The sequence below is a fragment of the Convolutriloba macropyga genome, chromosome 9 (genome assembly GCF_964194025.1).
Source record: "Convolutriloba macropyga chromosome 9, txConMacr16.3, whole genome shotgun sequence".
Classification (NCBI taxonomy): Eukaryota; Metazoa; Xenacoelomorpha; order Acoela; family Convolutidae; genus Convolutriloba; species Convolutriloba macropyga.
In genome coordinates, this window is record NC_134476.1 from 54202747 (window position 1) to 54221769 (window position 19023).

Consider the following 19023-nt stretch of genomic DNA (forward strand, 5'->3'; position numbering starts at 1 on the left):
AGTCTTAGACAAGTTTCTTAGCCTATTATGACTTGCCCATTGTTTTGCGAGCTTTCCATTGCCCTAATTGGAAAGGAATTTTACTCGGCTTTATGTTTCCTTGAACTATTAAAAAAAACTCATTAAGTTTTTCTAGTTTTTTGTTCAATTTGTTTTTGAATGCCGTTTCTATTCTTCCTTAAATTTTTTATGGCGTTTGTGGAGGTTCAGGGTTCACAATAGTTGTTCTAATTTTGTAGTCAATATTATGGGCAGTTTTCTCCTTCGTTTCCGGAGTTCTTCCGGCTATGTTTTTTTTTACTTCGTCAAACTTTTTTCGCTTTACCCATTTTGCCGCTTTTTCGACATTTTGCGTGAAATCTTTTCGACTTCTCTAGGCTAGTTTCACTCTTCTGTCATTCTACTCAAAGTCGTTTTAAACAGCAGCTGATCAGCAAAGCAATTCAAAATGAAGAGAGTCAGTATAAAAAATCAAAGTGAGAAATAGAAACGGGATAAACCCATAAAGCCCATTTTTAGATGCTTGGTTTTAGTTACTTTCTGTAATGCTTTTTGGTATTGATACTAGACCCTGTAGCCTCTCACTGAGAGACAGGAGTATGTTCAATTACAAAATGACATCAAAATAAATCGCTTTCAAAAATGTTTTTATACAAAAATCAATTTTTGTTGATATTTTCTTTTCTTTCGATCCCAATAGAGTTATGGGAATCAACGGCGGCTATTTTCTGGCAATCTGCCGGGTATGTTTTTTAACAGCCGCCCTCATCTTCTCAGCCGGCTATTATAGCGCTCCTAATTTTTTTGAATATTTCGTCGAACAAAAAAATGTATCGCTTTACCTCATTTTGCTGCTTTTTCAACATTTTGCGTGAAATCTTTTTGACTTCTCTACGCTAGTTGCTCTCTTCTCTCATTCTGCTAAAAGTTATTTTGAACATCAGTTGCAAAGCAGTTCAAAATGAACAGAGTCAGTATAAAAAATTGAGTTTAGAAATAGGAACGGGATAAAGCCCAATTTTAGATGCCGCTGTTTGAACGTCGTTCCTATAAGTCTTAAGTACCATATCTAATGCTTATTTGTATTGATGGTAGCCCCTGTAGCCTCTCTCTAAGAAACAGAAGTATGTTCAACTACGAAATGCCATCAAAATAAATCGGACTTAAAAAATGTTTTTGTACAAAAATCTTTTTCTTTCAATATCCTCTATTCTTTCAATCCCAATCATGCTTATTGGAATCAACGGCGGCTATTTTCCGGCAATCGGCCGGGTATGTTTGATATTTCAAGAACAAAGTAGGAAACAATTATTGCAGTTGCTTTTGCCGTTCCTATGCAAATTTTGTGTTTAGTTGCTCTCAACCGAAGTTTGTAGCAATTATATTAGTCCCGTTGGACTTTTGTTATGCAATTTTTCGCTTGACGATTTTTCGCGTGACCGATTTAATTTTTCGTCATTATAAACGGGATTTACAGGTAGCGCGCAGAAGGCATTAAGTGCTTATAGAGCTCTTCATCTCACTAGTCTTTAAGTATGCGATTCACAGAAACTGTTTTTGAAGACTTATGGTGTGATGGGCGGTTCCTAGATGTTGACCCCCACCCCCCCCCCCCCACATCAGCCTCCACACTCACTACTGCAGCCCTCCAATCCCTACCCCTGCACATCGTTCAGGCCGTAAGGGCCCCGTGCAGGCGAAGACCCTTCTGACACCATTGCCCCTTCCACTGTCGCCCTCACCCCCGGCGCTCACCTCACGCCCCCTTCAATTAAACTAAAGCTAGCCTCACTGATCTGTGGCTGGCTATTGACAAAGCCAACTGCTCGCCGGTCGTTTGTGAGCATTTCGCCTGACTTTAGTTGGTTATGTTTGACTCGTTCTAGTTTGTTCCTTTTCTCAGTTGAGCGATTTGACTTTATCTAAATTGCTTTCTCAATATTTTAGAATAGTTTATTAATAAAAATCGAATAGACAGTGTGCCAAATTTGGTTTCAATTTTTATAGCTGTGTAGCTGTAAGCTGAGCGTTGCTGTATTGCGTTGCTCTTGGTTTTCTTAGATTGGTTAAGTTTCTTAAATTGGTTAAACAAGTAGTGGTCAATCACAATCATCTGAACACAGAGGAAAAAGTCAAAAACAGAGAAAAGGAGTGTTTTCTGTCATGCAGCATTATAAAAGAGCTAGAAAAGCAGGCTAGAAAGTTTTTTTCGCTCAGCGTACAAAATTATTTGTCTCAAGGGTTACATTTTAACTTTAATTGTGTCTCATTTAATTTTAAATTATAATGATAATTCGATTTTTTTACTGGTGTATAGAGTGCTATTGAGAGGGAAATGTTTTGATTTTCGGTGTGCTAACATTTAGGCCAAATAATTGAGGCCAGTTTGCATTTTCATATACAAGTTTTTGCCTTTTAACTTCAATTTTTCGCTATTTCTGTCACTTCTGCTTTGTCAAAAATTTTTGAAAAGGCGTTCAGTTCGCAATTCACAAGTTTCCTAGAACGAGAGCAATTGTTGTCTTTTAGTCAATTTGGTTATAGAAAACAATTGGTACTATATAACAATTGGTGCTATCCTGAAATCGACAGAACAAATAAGATTAGAACTCAACAACAAAAAGAATGTTACAGGTGCGTCTTTAGATCTTTCAAAGGCTTTTTATTCTATAAACCATAAAAATATAGGTTTTGACTAACATAGTACCAATTTAATAGAGATTTATTTGAATGAAAGAGCGCAAAGAGTTTTCCTAAAGGGAATTGAATCAGTTTGGATACATTTGAAAAGTGGAGTTTCACAAGGTACTATTTTAGGACCCCTATTTTTTAACATTTACGTCAACGATTTAGCAAAGATCGTAGAAAGATTGCACGGTCGTCCTCTATGCAGACGACACTTTTCGTTTCACATCCGACACTGATAAAATATCGTCAAATACAAAACTTGAACATAAGATCTCAAAAAATATAAATTTTCGCAAAGTCCCAGTTAGTGTTGAACAAACAAAAAACAAAATATATTTTGTTCCGCACCAGGAAGAGGTTAACAAATACTGTTCTGGATGTCGACAAGGAAAAAATAGCAGAATCAAATCGTGTGAAGTATCTTGGCGTATTTATTGCTTGCAAACTAAAATTTGATGGAGAAGTGAAAAAGATTCTTCAGAGAATGGCTTCTGGAATAAAAGTTTTCAATACACTTAATAAAACTTTAATAGAGAAAACGGAAATCTTATTACTTAATGCAATAATAATAAGTCATCTGCTTTTTTCCGCTTTAATTTTGTTAGGGTTGCAAAAGTCATATACGATCGGTCCGCAGATCTCAAAATTGGCAACAAAATATTACCAGTCTCTTTTCTCTTGAATTATCATTGCTCAAATTATTTTTTTCGCTTACTCAGCAACCTTTTTAATATGAGAAAATACGATCGGTCCACAGATCTCAATATTGGCAACAAAATATTACCAGTCTTTTTTCTCTTGAATTATCTTTGCTCAAATTATTTTTTTCGCTTACTCAGCAACCTTTTTAATAGGAGAAAATACGATCGGTCCACAGATCTCAATATTGGCAACAAAATATTACCAGTCTCTTTTCTCTTGAAATATCTTTGCTCAAATTATTTTTTTCGCTTACTCAGCAACCTTTTTAATAGGAGAAAATACGATCGGTCCACAGATCTCAAAATTGGCAACAAAATTTTACCAGTCTCTTTTAGCTTGAAATATCATTGCTCAAAATATTTTTTTTCCGCTAACTCAGCAATAGTTTTCTATATTACTGCGGTGTAATTTTAAGTATGCTTTATGTAGATTGCGATATCTAAAGAATAATATAGAAGTTTTGTATAAAATTTACATAATTTGAAAAGAAATCTTCGCAGTGCAGTTGATTTTTCTATAAAATGAGTGACACAAGACAGATGAAGTACTAATATGTAATTGTAAAACATTTTTTAAAAAAATGTTGAGAATAATTTGTTGCTTTGTTAGACCTGAAAGGAGATGATGGGGTACAGTTCGTTTTAATGCTGACATCGATGTGGCCGTTATAACATCAGGACGTCAATATTTGCTATTAGCATCTTTCTGCAAGATGTTTCCCGAGATTTCCAGGTCATGTTTTTTTATCTAGTCTTCTGACGCTCTTTTTCATTTTTCATTGGTTCACCCAGAAAAGCTGAAAAACTGATATTTGATGAGTGTCTTTTTTCCTCTCGAGAAAAAATATGTGAGCACTTGACAACAATTTTCAGCCTCTAGTCGTTTGTGTGACTATATTTTGAGCGGGCGGGACTTCAGACTCATTTTAAAAGGTTTCCCTGGATTGAAACTCAGCAAGCGATTATACTTTTTTGCTGAAAGTTTTCATATTTTCTCTAGCGTTGTCAGAAACAACGGCAACTTTTGTGCTGGAAAATTTCGACACATTGAGGTTTCTATTAAATTGATCCCCTGCTTGATGTTCGAGGTCAATTTGTCCGACCTCAATGTGTTTCTGACCTTCTGTATGGTAGCAATTATAGCCCAACAATAGCTGGCGGGAAGTTGATGCGGCTAAGAGCCGAGTCATCTTCCCAAACGGCTACTGTTGTTAGCTTTTTACAGTTGAAGGAATTTGGGTTGTATTGGTGCTTTGTCTTTTTTACTACCAAAAGAATTTAGATTGTATTTGCGCACTGTCTCTTTTTCACAATCCCAGAATTGGTCTGTACGGTGCTTTTTTTCCTTTTTGTAAGATTTCACATTTTTTTATCACTTTGTTTTATTTGTTCAACCATAGTTCTTTTGGCCTTAAAGTTAATAGTTCTGTAGATTTCAGTGACAACAATGATTTTCCAATTTTTTCAAAGTTTTAAAATCATTTTTGTTTTTGTTGAACTCAAGGGGCCAGATTGTTTTCATTTTGTCATTCTTGTTGTGCAATTGTCACCAATGCAATGTTCAACAAGCAGTAGCAAATCTTTAGAGATGTCTAATTTTTAAAAAAAAACAGTACGCTTATCAGTTTCCAAACAAGATTTCTGCTGGTAGCCCAGTTGTGGAGTCATGAGTTGTTATGTCTTAGATAACAAATATTGGGCTTTCAATTCAAAATTTGTTAATTTTTCTTTTTTTTTGGCTAGTAATTGTTAATTAGTCTGCTCGTCTCCATGAATTTTAGCCTTCAAAACAGTATAAACAGGTAAAGCCCACAGTGGTATCAAGTTTCATTAGAAACCTTACGTTAACGTTAGCGTTTTGTGTCGCGATGTTACTGGTAAGAAGGCCTGATTTCAAATTAAGAAGGTCATTTTTAGCTTTTGAGCCCCAAATTGACCAGTTTTCCTATTTTTTAAATCCTTATTTGTTGGTTTCTTGTTGGCAATCAGGTCTTCAAATGACTTTTTGCTGTTCATAGGGGTTTTTTGTCAGCTATATATTAGATAGTTAGTGGTAAGTGGCACAATTTTAAAACAATTTGGGTTAATTTTTGTGTTTTTTGTGTTCAGTTTTGGAACCCATTAAAACTACTCAAACTTTGTATCTCAGTCAGTGTGCCCATGTTAGGAGCACAAATTCAGTTTTAAGCTGCAAGAACATGAAGAACCCTACCGACCTTTTAGTAACTTTGGCTATCTTTTTCGAAGCGTTTATTATCTGTTTTGCCTCTGTATGTCTAATATCTTCAATCAGATTTCTGCTATCCTTCAATTTAGTTGTTCTTTAGATTTTGACCGTTTAGATTTGGCTTTGAAGAGTAAGTTTGGAGTGAGTTTTAAAATTTCTGTTCTCATTTTGTCAATTTTTTTTTAGCTTGGCGCTGCAATAATGCGTACATTTTAGCAATACAGTTTTAGTTTTGATTACGCGGGTACCAAGATGTAGTGGCGAATCTTCAGTATGTTTTCCTCATTGCTAGTTTTTTATTAAATATGATATTGTTTGTTTTATGCCTGCATCTGAGCGCATCATATATATTGAGCAAATTTTTTTAGATGCCGATTTTTCGATTCTTGTTTTAATTCAGCTTTTAAAAACCTCGATATTCGAAACGCTGTCGCAAATTGGTTTACAGAAAAATGCCATTATTTTTGTTTTTCTCTAGATTTGTGGAATTCTTTGTCTCTGTTCGTAAGGTTCGTAATGTTCAATTGATCCCGTGGTCAGGTCAAGGATTATTTTTATTTTATTTCAGTCCTTTGAATTTCATTTCTGGATTTGTCTGGCTATGTCTTCTCGTAATATGTCTTCTCAGTTTAAAACTGAATAAACTTGAAAAACGCTTTGGATGACATTTTACAAAAGAGACCCTCAGCTAACTTAAGTAGTCTTTCAAGTGATAGTTGTGCTAAAGTTGCCGGATGGACTTAACTTCAAGTTAAAAGGAGGCCATCTTTGTGGTTCTTGAGCCCAAAAAAGTGTTTCATATTTTTTTTCCATTTTTTGGTTTTTTGGAAAATGGGTGGGCAAATGACATCTTTTTTGCAGTTCATAGGAATTTTATGCTCACTAGAGTTTACTTTGTTGTAGTTTTTGTTGTGCTTTGTGCATTGATAATAATAGTTTACAGAATAAAGTGAATTTGGCAGTGTTCTAGAAAAGTTTTGAGTTTTTCTGATTTTGAGGACAATTTAAGCTGTTACAAAAGTTGTTCGTGGATTAGAATTTATGAGAAGTATGAACCTATTTTTGAGTAGTACTTGATAATTTTCCATTTTTATTTTTTTTGTCGTTGTGCCTCTCTTCGTCTCTTACCGGTACGTCAAGTTTCTGCTAGCTTGTAAGTTAGTCTTTTTGCAGTTTATTTGCTAGGAAGAATTGTTTTTAAGATTTGAAGTATCGAATTAGTTAGACTAGTTAGCAAATATTTTGCAAGTTTTACAAATTTATTGTGATTTAAGTTTTTATTCTTCCAAGTGCATGATTTGAACTCCTTTGAGGTTGCAGCTTGGTGTGTGCCTTGATTTTAGCATTACATTGTTGGTTGTGATGACTGAAATACTGATAGCCCTTAGCACATCTTATGTTGTTTTGTAAATTAAAATTATTTCACTCTTGTTTTTTGTGCTTTCTTGCATTGGAAATTTTTGTATTCAATACCCTACTACCAAAAATACCTAACAGATAAAAAACGCCTTCGCTTGTATTTTTTGTCATTTTTGTAAATTTATTTGTCTTTCTGACCTTCATATGTCATGTCAATTGGTCTGGTAGTCAGTGTTGCGGTGCAACATTAATTGAATCACTTGCTTAGAAATGCTTTATTATAACGCTTTATGCTTAAGAATCTCAAGCTCGAAAAGACCAAGTGAATGTGATAATATCGTTTGAAATTATGGATATTTGGTTTCAGCACGTGGTTAATTATCATTGTTTTTCTCATCTTGCTCGGATTGCATTGAAGGTTATTGTGTATCAAAGGCTATTGTAAATCGTAACATACCGGCCTCCTTGAACTGGTTCAACTTTATTAATATATCATTGAAACTGCCTTTCTGGTTAAGTGGTCAATTGCGGTAAATAGTTTTTCTCAGCAACCCATCACAAGTTTATTGATACTTTCTTTAATTCAATCAGTTCTTGTTTGTCAGTTTTGTACAGTTGTAATTTACATTTCCTTGATGTCATTCCTCGTCTGCATCCTCTGTTGTTCATTCTTCATCTGTGTCATCTTCCTTGTCAGATCTTAATGGCGGCATGTCATTATCGTTTTTCATTAACAAGACAAGCTTGTTGACTGGCCGTATAAATAGTCCAGATGATGTCTTCAATTCAACAACTCGAACTATTTTATCATTTCCATCAAAGACCTTTGTTATTCGTCCCATTGGCCACAGAATGGGTGGTGTGTTCTCTTCCTTGATTATTACTACATCATTGATGTCAATATTTGTTTGTCCCGTTTGCCATTTGTTCCGTTGTTGTAAATTTGACAAATATTTTGTTGACCACTTCTTCCAAAAGTCCCTGATAAGATGTTCCATCCTCTTCTTCTGTCGTGTCAGGGAAATTGTTTCTTTTCCTGTTGTTTTTGGTTCAGGCAATGCTGTGATTGGTCGTCCTATTAAAAAGTGTCCTGGTGTAAGTGCTAAGGCATCATTGGGATCATTTGAAACGGAGGTAATAGGCCTTGAATTTAAGATTGCTTCAATTTGTGCCAACAGTGTTGTGAAGTCTTCAAAAAACAGTTTTGTTTTTCCAATGCTGCGGTACATGTGTCGTTTCAAGGATTTGACAGCGGCCTCCCATAGTCCTCCAAAATTTGGTGTTCTCGGTGGAATAGTAAGCCAAGTAATATTGTTCTCCTTGCCGAATGTTGATATCAAAGCTTCGAACTCGTGAGTAGCTAAGGCTTGTCGAAACTCTAACTCTCCCTTGGTCCCAATGAAACTTGTTGAGTTGTCGCTGTATATTTCGTCAGGAATACCTCGACGAGATACAAATCGTTTAATGGCTGCAAGACAGTCGTCCTTGGTCAGAGACATAACTGGCTCTATGTGAACTGCCTTCGTACTGAAGCAAATGAAAATTGCAACGTATGTTTTCAAAAGCGTTCGAGTTTCATTTTTTGTGTAGAACGGTCCACAATAGTCGAGTCCGCAGTGACTGAACGCACATGACGGCACTACTCGTTCTCGAGGTAGATCTCCCATCTGAGGCTGTAACAATTTGGCTTCAAATCGGATACATGGCTTGCATCTGTATAAGACACCCTTCACTACAGAAAGCCCTCCAGGTATCCAAATAGTTCGTCGAAGCGTGTATAACGTCAATTGTGGTCCTCCGTGAAGATTTCTCTCGTGTGCTTCTCGAATAAGCATTTCAGTGATTGGTGATTTTCTTGGAATAAGAGCTGGAAATTTTCGGTCTATTGTGTAAGGTGAATTGGCTAGGCGTCCCCCAACTCGAATCACTTTATTTTCTTCATCAAAAAATGGTTAAAGGCTGTTGAGACTGCTGCGTCTAGGAAATTTCCGTCTTCTGTGTCTCCCCTTAGTGGCTGCTCCATAGGCGTTAACAAAACATTTTTTTTCTCTGGTTTCATCTTTGTTGAATTGATGTACTGTTTCGCTAGAATTGTCTGTATTCCCGGTAGACACGATGTACAGCTGATCCCCAGGTCCCCCGGCCCAACCTATACCATGGCTGACATCCTTTGAGACCCCGACCCCATCTACGCTGACAAGACATCCTGGGCCCCCGGCCCTACCTATACCTAAGGAATTCGTAGAAACAGCTCGCATTTTCACATGCGCCCCCGGCGCTGACATGACTACCTAGACCCCCGGCCCTACCTGTACCTAAGGAATTGACAGTAGAAATTGAGCTCGCATTTTCACCTCCGCCCCCGGTGTTGACAAGACTACCTGGGCCCCCGGCCCTACCTGTACCTAAGGAATTGGCAGTAGAAACTGAGTTCGCATTTTCACCTGCGCCCCCGGCGCTGATATGACTACCTGGGCCCCCGGCCCTACCTATTCCACCAAACCTCTCTGGTCCAGTGAATTTGTTACGTTGCTGAATGTCTTGTTGTGTCGCATCTCTGCTGCTGTTGCTTGCATCTTCAGTGGGCTGATTCCTGATGATCTTGTATTCATGAAGAAAGTTTCGCTGTATGAAGCTGTACAGTTGAAGTCTTCCTTCGTATAAATCTTTCCCTTGTAAGGAGACTGAATTATAAGTCCGGATCATGGGTTGAGACGTAGACTCATTGCTATCAGTCCTTTCCTTCGGCGTTGAAGAGCATGCTTTTAAGCTTTCCGACATTTTTGTTGTCTCCTGTTTCACTTTTGAAGATTGAATTCTTCGCTTAATACTGCTGATGAACCTTTGGATATACGTAAATATCCTTGTAACTTTATGTATTGACGAATGCTTACTTATCATAAATAAAATTGCGTTATCTTCTTTTGGTGAACTTATTGTCACGTTTTCAGATTGTACTTTTGCTTCATTTTCGGTATCTTCTCTTGTAGGTGACAAAATGTCAAGTGAAGTCGTTTCCAGGTTGCCGCAACCGCTTTGGTCCATTTCATGAAAGCCTATGGTCCAATAAATCAGCTGCTGCTAATCCTCTTGAAGCACAATCCGCTGGATTATCTTCTGTTGGAGCATATTTTCAACTACTAGCTGGAATAGTTTCTTGTATTTTCGCTATTCGGTTGGCGACAAATGTTTTCCATTTCCTCGGATAATCTTTTAGCCAGGCAATTGTAACCGTAGAATCTGACCACGCAAAAACCTTCGGAGTTGGAAACCGTTCATCGCTAATAGCATTTGTCACTGCCTCAACAAGCTTAGCTCCTAGCAGGGCAGCACAAAGTTCCAACCTTGGCACACAAACTGATTTAATTGGTGCAACTCTCGTCTTTGCTGTAAGCATTTTTGTTTCAATGAAATTGTCTGTCTCCTGTCTGATGAAAACGACAGCAGCATAAGCTGTAGTAGAAGCGTCGCAAAAGACGTGCAACTGCAAATCTGATTTCGTGGCTGGCTTGAGAACCTTCCGTTGAAGACTAATTTTTTCAAGATCCTTCAGTTGTGCTCGAAGTCGCAGGTACTGCTGTAGAATTGGGTCCGCTAAAGGTTGATCCCAGCTAAGTTTATCCATCCACAACAGTTGAACAAAGGATTTATGTTGAATAGTCGTTGGTGATAGCCATCCGAGTGGGTCAAATAAACGTGAAACTTCTGAGAGGATTTGCCGTTTAGTAAACGGAGCTCCCTTGTCAAGTTCTACTGTGAAACCAAATTGATCAGGATTTGGATTCCACCTTATCCCAAGCGTCTTAATGGCATAGTCTTCGCTTTCAATTATCTCGTCTTCCGTTTCTCTGAAAGTGGCAGCTAGTCTTGATACAAGTTTTGAGTCGCTAGATACCCTTTTCCGTATATCAAAACCTGCTGAAGCAAGAAGCGTAATAATGGCGTCCTGGAGGTTCTCTGCGGCTTTTGAATCTTCGCATCCTGTAAGTAGATCATCCACATACATATCAGTTGTTAGTGACAAACGAAGTTTATTGTTTGTTGTTTCTTCGACAAGAACTTGCAGTGGTCGAATTGAATGAAAAGACGAAGAAGCAATGCCGTATGTTACCCGAGTCATACGAAAGGTTTCAATCGCCTCTGAATTTGGATCTTTCCACAATAATCGGTGATAATCTTTGTCTTCTTTGTCCAATTCCACTTGAATGTACATTTTTGCAATAACAGCAGAAAGTGCTACTTGGTGTAGTCGAAATCGAACAAGAATGCTGAAACGGTCTTTCTGAATTTTTGGTCCAACCATGAGTCTGTCGTTAAGAGATATTCCTGTTGTCGTTTTTGCGGATCCGTCGAAAACGACCCTCAGCTTGGTGGTAGTGCTTGACTCCTTGAACACACAATGATGACAAAGATAGTAGCAGTTTTCAACAGGCTTGACAAGTTCTGATGTTGGAACTTTCTCCTTGTGTCCGAGATGAAAGAACTCTCCAATGAACTCTGCGTATCTCTTATAAAGGTCGGGTTGTCTTTCCAATCTGAATAGAAGACTGCGGAGTCGTTTTTTGGCTTGTTGAAGTGAATCTCCCAATGCTTTTGTCTCGTTCTTCAAGGGAAGTTTCACTATGAAGCGACCTTCAGGGCTTCTTCTAGTTGTTTCCTTGAAGTGATCGTCGCAGCGTTTTTCTTCGGCTGTCCAAAGCTGCGCTGCTGGAACTTCTTCTATTTCCCAAAAACGCTGCAAATTTTCTGGCTCTGAAGAAACGAAGAAAGTCTGCCGATCGTTTGTATAGGTTTTGTCTGTCTGTTCCCTTCCAATAACGACCCAACCGAACATTGATAGCCTATATGTTATTCCACAGTTAGGCTCCTTTAGTCGATTGTTGCCAATCATTATATCTTCATAATGGGATGCTCCGATCAAGAGGTCAATTGATGACGGCTTGTTGAAGTCTGGGTCAGCAAGCTCCAACTCCTTTACTGTTTCCCATTGGCTGGTGTCAATGAACCGTGATGACAGATTGAGTCATTTTTGTCAAAATTGACGCACTAATATTGACAGTGGACGATCTGTTCCTTGATGAGATAAGAAGGTCCACGCGACCTTTGTTGTCTTGAACCGTCCCACCTAGTCCAAAAACTTTTGTGTTGCTGCTTTTCTTCTTCAATTGTAACCTTTGTACTGCTGATTCTGTTATAAGGTTGTTTTGTGAAGCTGAGTCTAAAAGTGCCCTAAGTAAAATGGTCTGGCCGTGAACATTAACGGAAACAATTGCGGTTTGAAGAAAGACTTCTTCTGAGGTGCGTTGAGTCATAGCTCCTGTGAACTTGTTTTCATCCTTAGATTTTGCAATTGCTGTTGTTGTTATAGCGTTGTTCTTCTGTTTGTCATTTATTTGAGTGCTGGTTGTTCCGCTAGTTGTTTGCTGATCGGTGTTTCTGTTGTGAATGTTTTCACGATGAAGAAGAGTATGATGCTTTCTACCACATTGCTTGCATTTCGATCCATCACAATCTTCTGATCTGTGTCCCGGTCGCAGACAATTGAAACAGAGTTTTCTAACCTTTATCAGCTCTGCACGTTCCCTTACTGAAAGTTTCTTGAACTTTCCTCATTTGAAAATTTTGTGCGTTTCTTCACAACATTCGCATTCTTGCTCGGAAGTCGCCAAATGTGTGTGCAAATGTCGTTGGTTCCCGTTCATTTGAGTTTTTGTCGCTCCTATTCCATTTGGCGCTGTTGCCTCGAGTGCTTTTGCGCGTTCCTCTAAGAAAAGTCTGAGCTCTGCATACCTTTGAGATTCCTTGCCTTTTGAAGACAGCTCCCATTGCTTTCTTGTCTCTTTAGGCAGCTTCTCACTGATCAAGTAAACAAAAAGATGTCTTGACTGTTGACTGATTCTCCCAAATTCTGCAAGGCAAGTCGATGTTCGTCCATTGCTTCAATTAAATTTCTTAAGTCTCTGGCATTATCGGTTGTCAGTGATCGATACGAAACAATTGAATGCAGGTGTGTGCGAATGATGATCCTCTTGTTCTCATATCTGTTTATCAGAGTATTCATAGCAATGTCGAAGTTGTGATCGGTAATTGGTATCGAGGCAAGCAGTTCGGCGGCATCACCTTTTACAGATGCTTTCAGATACTGCAACTTCTGACTTCCTTGAAGAGAACTGTTGTCGATAACTGCTCCTTTGAACAAATCAAAGAACGAAGTCCATTCCATATAATTACCCGAAAGAAAAAACTGGCAGATTGAGTTTTGGTAACTTGATGTTGGCTGAGTTCCTCATAGCATCGGAGAGCGTTGAAGTAGATGGCGTTGAAGTATCTGCTGCTGTTGAAGGTCCCTCAAAACGTTTCGTGAAGCGTTTGATTGCATCAATATTCTGTGTCAACTTGTCATCAACTTCCTCGGACTCCAGAATGTCATTGTCCAGTGCTTCCGCCTCCGTCAAGTTCTGTTGAAGTTCTTGGTTCAAAGTTACCAGAAAATTCTGCTTTCGGGTGAGAAGTGTCGCTACCTGATTTAGCCTGTTGATGTCTGCTTCTGAAATGGTGTCTAGATCTTTTGACATGATATTTTCAGCCTCATTGTTAAACCTGGTGTGATCCCCGCGACTGTTTCTGCATTTCAAGATTGGACATTTTGACTTGCTGTTGCCTTTGAGGGCGTTTTCGTGTCTTTGATGCTGGTCTTTATTCGTATTAGTTTCGTTTGTCTTTTTCGTGGATTTTGCTGTGCTGAAAGCTAAAAACACACTAAAAGAACGCAAAAGATGGGAAATCGGGTTTCACTTAATCCCCCCATCAAAAAATGCGGCCAATTTTTGCGCGCGAACTTAGTGCTATTACTTCGGGGGAGCAGACCTAAACTAAAAATTTCGAGTTCTCCGCGAGAACTGAGAAAGAGATTGTTTTCCCCGAAGTTTCACAAAAAAGTTTTTGTAACCCTTGAGATATAGTTCTCCCACTAGATAACTTTACCGGGTCTTTTACCGGGTCACTAGATAACTTTAAGTTAATCAACTTGTATAACATGAGGGGGGATGTGTTATCTAGTGGGGGGTCCGCTTTTAACTTCCCCTTTAAGTTTCCCCTTTTAGATTTTTTGCTAAATTTTTTGAGAGAGTTAATGCTTTTGGTGCCTAATGCTTTGACTATTTTATCCTTAACCTATTTGTCGGCGGACCAAATGTTGCGGTGCAACATTAATTGAATCACTTGCTTAGAAATGCTTCATTATAACGCTTTATGCTTAAGAATCTCAAGCTCGAAAAGACCAAGTGAATGTGATAATATCGTTTGAAATTATGAATATTTGGTTTCAGCACGTGGTTAATTATCATTGTTTTCCTCATCTTGCTCGGATTGCATTGAACGTCATTGTATCAAAGGCTATTGTAAATCGTAACAGTCAGGTTGAAGATATTTTACGTACTTGTACTGCTTGTAAGAAGCACTGATACACTTGTTCGATCTCTGCTTTGAAACAGTATGAACAGATAAATCCTGTGGGAATCAAGTTACATTATAAGTTCTGAAATGGCTTTAGTAATCGTTTAACTTCTAAGCGCGCTGAAGTTGTTAGTTGCTTGGAAGTCGCATGTCTAAGGTTGCAAAGGTCAGTTTTTAAGCTCATATTGAATAAATCTATCTAACTTCTATTATTTTGTCAAAGTTTTTATGGAGGTTGGTCGTGAATTTTAATTGTAATCGTATGCTATAAGAATAGTTTTATTAATTGCTCTCAAACGAAGTTTATAGCGATTAGATTAGTCCTGTTGGTCTTTTTTAATGCGCCTTTTCGCTTGAACTATTTTTTGTCTGAACCATTTGACTTTTGTTCCTCCAAAACGAGATAAACAGGTAGCGCCCAGAGTGCATTAAGTGCTCTTAGAGCTCTTGAGCTCACTAGTCTCCCATTGTGCGATTCATAGAATCTTTTGGAGAATTATACTTATGGTGTGAAGGGCGGTTCTTAGAGGTTGACCCCCCCCCCATATCACCCACTCCCACATCAGCCCCCCCCCCCAAAAACACACCCTCCCCTAACGAATCCGCACCCCTGCACAACGTTCAGGCCGTAAGGGCCCCAAGCTGCCAACCCCCCCCCCCCCCCCCACCGTTTCCCCCATGAGTACCCCCCGCGCTGCACTCACATCACGCCCTTTCAATTAAGCTAAAGCTGGTGTCATTTTTTTAAGTTCAACACCTCAGAGTGGTGAATTGGAAGATTTTTAAATGCAGCGACTGTATTAGTCTTGTGGTCTTTTTTCGTTTGACTGATCTTGATTTTTTGTCTGACTATTTTGATTTTTTTTCCTCAAAAAATGTGATACATGTATTGCCCGGAAGCCATTAAAAATCTCTTGGAGTCTTTTGGCTAACTAGAATGTAAGAATGCTCTTCACCACCTAAATTGTTTCACCAAAAATTCATGGCGTGGAGAACAGTTCTTAGAGTTTGACCCACCTCCTCCACTTCACCAATCCCCACATCGGTCCCTCCCCTCAATCATCACCCCTGCACATCGTTCAACCCTTGACCCTCGAGAGCTCTCTCCCCCGTGCGCTCTCTCTCTCTCTCCATCGTGCTCACTTCAAACACCCACGTGCTTCCCCGCCTAGATCATCCCACCCACGCTCTTCAATTAAAAGCTAACGCTAGCCTCCCTTAAATGTAACTCTACTGTCGATTGAGATTAATTTGCCCGATGTCGGTTATCTGTTGATTTACCTCATTTTGTGTTCTATATACCTAGCCAAGCTTTTGTTAGTCTGTATATTAGTTTAGACTGGAAAAATTGTATCGAAAATGAGGTAAAAAATTAATTGTATTAGCGAAGAATTTTGCAATATTTATGAAATTTTGCCATTTATTTGTTTTTTAACTTCAAGTTCTCAATGATACTTTTCTGAGCTGGTGACTTGGCTCTTGCATAGGTTTTAGCTTTGAAAAGTTAGTTTTGGGGACATTAATGAGAACAGTTTTCAGTGAATCGTTATGTTTAGCTAATTTAATTTTTTAATTGTTTTAACAGTTTTTATTTTTGCTCGACTCGCATACGTTAGTTACATCTCATAAGTTGTTCTTCATAAGTTCCGCATTTTTTTTCTTAGTTTCCAGGACTTCTTTTCTCTCGATTTTGTGTTTTTAAAAATTAAACATTGGTTTTCAATACCTTAACTTTGAACTTATCTACAGCTTACGTGTGATCGTTTTTAATTTTTGCTTGATTTCTGAAACTATTGTTTAAAAAATTTTGGCCACTAATTTTGGTTAGCTAGTCAGACAAGGTGTTTTTAGTTGTTCTATTTCATAGTTTGGGTTGTATTTTAGGACTTGCCCTGGTATGTATTGTACTCCGTCAAACAAACTTTTTCTCTTTACCATTTCTGCCCCTAGGCTAGTTTCCTTGCTCTCTCTCGTTCTGCTTTTACAGAGTTATTGATCAGCACAGTAATGAAACGTAAACGGAGTCAATGTCATAAATTGATATCGAATATACAAACGGAATATACCCATAAAGCCCAATTTTAGATGCCCGATACTTGAACTTCGATTTTTCTTGTCTTAGTTTTCATCTCTAATGCGTTTTCTTATTGATACTAGCCCCTGTGTCCTCTAATTGTTGAACAGAATTATGTTTAACTGTGAAATGAATTAAAAGTCTGCAGTTTAAAATTGTTTTGGTTTGCGCAACAGTCAATCTTGTCCATTTTTTTTCTGTTCTTTCAAACATAATGGGGGTTGGGGAAATCAATGGTTATCGAAATGACGTGTCCCTTTCTAAGTTTTCTCCTTGTTAATTTAACAATGTGCAGATACGTTTACCGTTCTGCAATGATTTGCGGGTTTTTGGTGGGAATTTTCATATCAATTGCTTCATATTATTTTTCATGTCAGGTGTCTAGGCATCCTTCAACTTTTGTTAGCTTAGAGCTTTATTGTCCATTTTTTTTTATTGGCGACAATGGCTTTAGGTGGTTTTTCAATGATCTTATTGAAGCTTATTTATTTCGGACTGCTTTCTTCGAAAAGAAAGATTTCGAAAAGACAAACGTGGCGCCTTAATACAAACGTGGCGCAAAAGCGTTCAGAAAAGTTATTTCTACACAAAATTCTGTTGCAAATCCTTATCTTCGGTTAATCGCCGTAGAGCGCTGAAAATGAGCAGAGAGTTTTTAAAATGTGAACAAGTTTAACGCAATATAATGGGTAAGTATCTCAGTTTCAATATTAACCGTAAATAATTATTACGAAATCAGTTCGAGGAAGCACCCAGCAGCAGTTCAGCGCAGCTGGCGTCCATGCTAAAATGGAATTGAAACTTTTGTCACACAGACCCATAAAAAGGAATATTCTACGTGCATCTGATTTGATTTAAATCGGTACTCATATTCGATCAAACTATTAAAAATTTTAAGCGAAATTGCGTTTTACCTGAATATATATAGATTATTTTAAGCATATTCCTTAGTCAAATACAAAGAGATTGCGCAAAATGTTATCTCTTATCTGTCGGGAAGTTAAGAATGTGAAAATGTGATGATTCTAAATCCCGTTAAATGAATATCCTCTTAAAAATCCTAGATTCTTTCCGCATAACTTGTGTTAATCAGCAACCAAAAATAAGTCGGCAACCGACTTTTGACAAAATCAACATCTACTGAGAAAGTGAAGGTTTAAGACTATTTATTGCAGCCCAAGTTTCTTTCTTTTCCAGTAAGTCGGCCATTTACTCGCTGTACAAACCTATACAAGTATTTCGTAACGAGAGTAAATTGTGATTGGCTTTCGCAAATAATGTAAAATTTTTTGTCAACTCAGCGCAATAATGTCAATTTTCTTGTGAAATCGGTAGGTTTCTTTCAGGTCGATCTTCGTGGCTGGTGAGCATTTGGACATTGAAACTCTTGAATGGGCCAAGAGTACCTTCCAGGTTCCTGTCATTGACCACTTCTGGCAAACGGGTGAGCTGAACTTGTGATCAATTTTTATTTCAGATCATTCATTTCTTCAACTTCAATTCCTGCTGATGTAACAGGCCCGTTTCAAAGGAACAAAATTGATATTTGAATTTCGGGTTTTGGAGAAGCTGTAAAGCTGTGAAGGATTTTGGCTATAGATATTTATCGGTTAAATTGGCCATACTCCTTCGCTATTTTTTGCCATGAATCTTGCATAATTTTGCCAAGATGTCGGTACAGTCAGCCTTCACAATTATTTAATGCTGTTTTTTGAGATTTCTGTTCCTTCAACCGAAGTTGATATTTTCTATAGATTTTCCCTCAGTTGATCCCGTTTTCCACTTTCCTCATTCAATTTTGGGATCTTTTCCGTTTGTGCCCCCAGTACGTTATGCTACCCCATTATGTTAAAATATGGCATGTGCCTCTGGGGGGTGCAAATAATATGCACCCACTAAGCTGGGGGCACAAACGGAAAAAATCTCCTTTTTCATAGAATATATATATATATATATATATATATATATATATATATATATATATATATATATATATATATATAAGGGTCTTTTTAGTGCTGCGCATTTAAAAAAAATTCCACGCAAGTAGATGTCTCATTCTCTAAAGAAAGCAATGGAGCAAGAACAGTCTTTTCCGGTAAGGGCGATTGATAAGACGAAATAGGAAACTTGGAAAATATTATTGATCGTGTTTTGTGATTGGCATGCGTTTCACGGACAGATTTTTAAGCTTTCAGTTTCTTCGATCTCTTGTAATGTTGTAAAATGGAAAACGGTTTTTCTGGTAGTCTTTTTTCATATCAGAATGTCAGTTTTGACCCATAGAAAGCTTTTGACTCCAGTAACCGCAAACTTCGCCATAATATATTAGGTAACATCAGTTTTGGTAAACACCTGCCGGCCCAATATTTATTATACATTCGAAATCGATTGCAACGCGTACTTCTCAATACTCGACCCTTCAAATACACAATTTTGACCTCTCCAAATAAGAATTGAAAACTAGTTAAAAAAGCTAACATAGCTTCCAGCATTTGGCTGCTTGAAAATTGGATGCA

General features: G+C 37.9%; 2 protein-coding genes across 2 annotated transcripts in view; both read left to right on the top strand.

Annotated features, from left to right (window-relative positions):
* LOC142345860 (electron transfer flavoprotein-ubiquinone oxidoreductase, mitochondrial-like) overlaps positions 1 to 19023 on the top strand; it is a 326221-nt gene that overhangs the window by 61758 nt on the left and 245440 nt on the right. The window lies entirely within an intron of this gene.
* Positions 1 to 19023, top strand: part of LOC142345859 (acyl-CoA synthetase short-chain family member 3, mitochondrial-like) — a 109418-nt gene that overhangs the window by 34086 nt on the left and 56309 nt on the right. The window contains exon 9 of the mRNA XM_075398282.1: positions 17851 to 17948. Within this exon, the coding sequence (XP_075254397.1) occupies positions 17851 to 17948 (98 nt within the window). The remainder of the gene's footprint in view (positions 1 to 17850; positions 17949 to 19023) is intronic.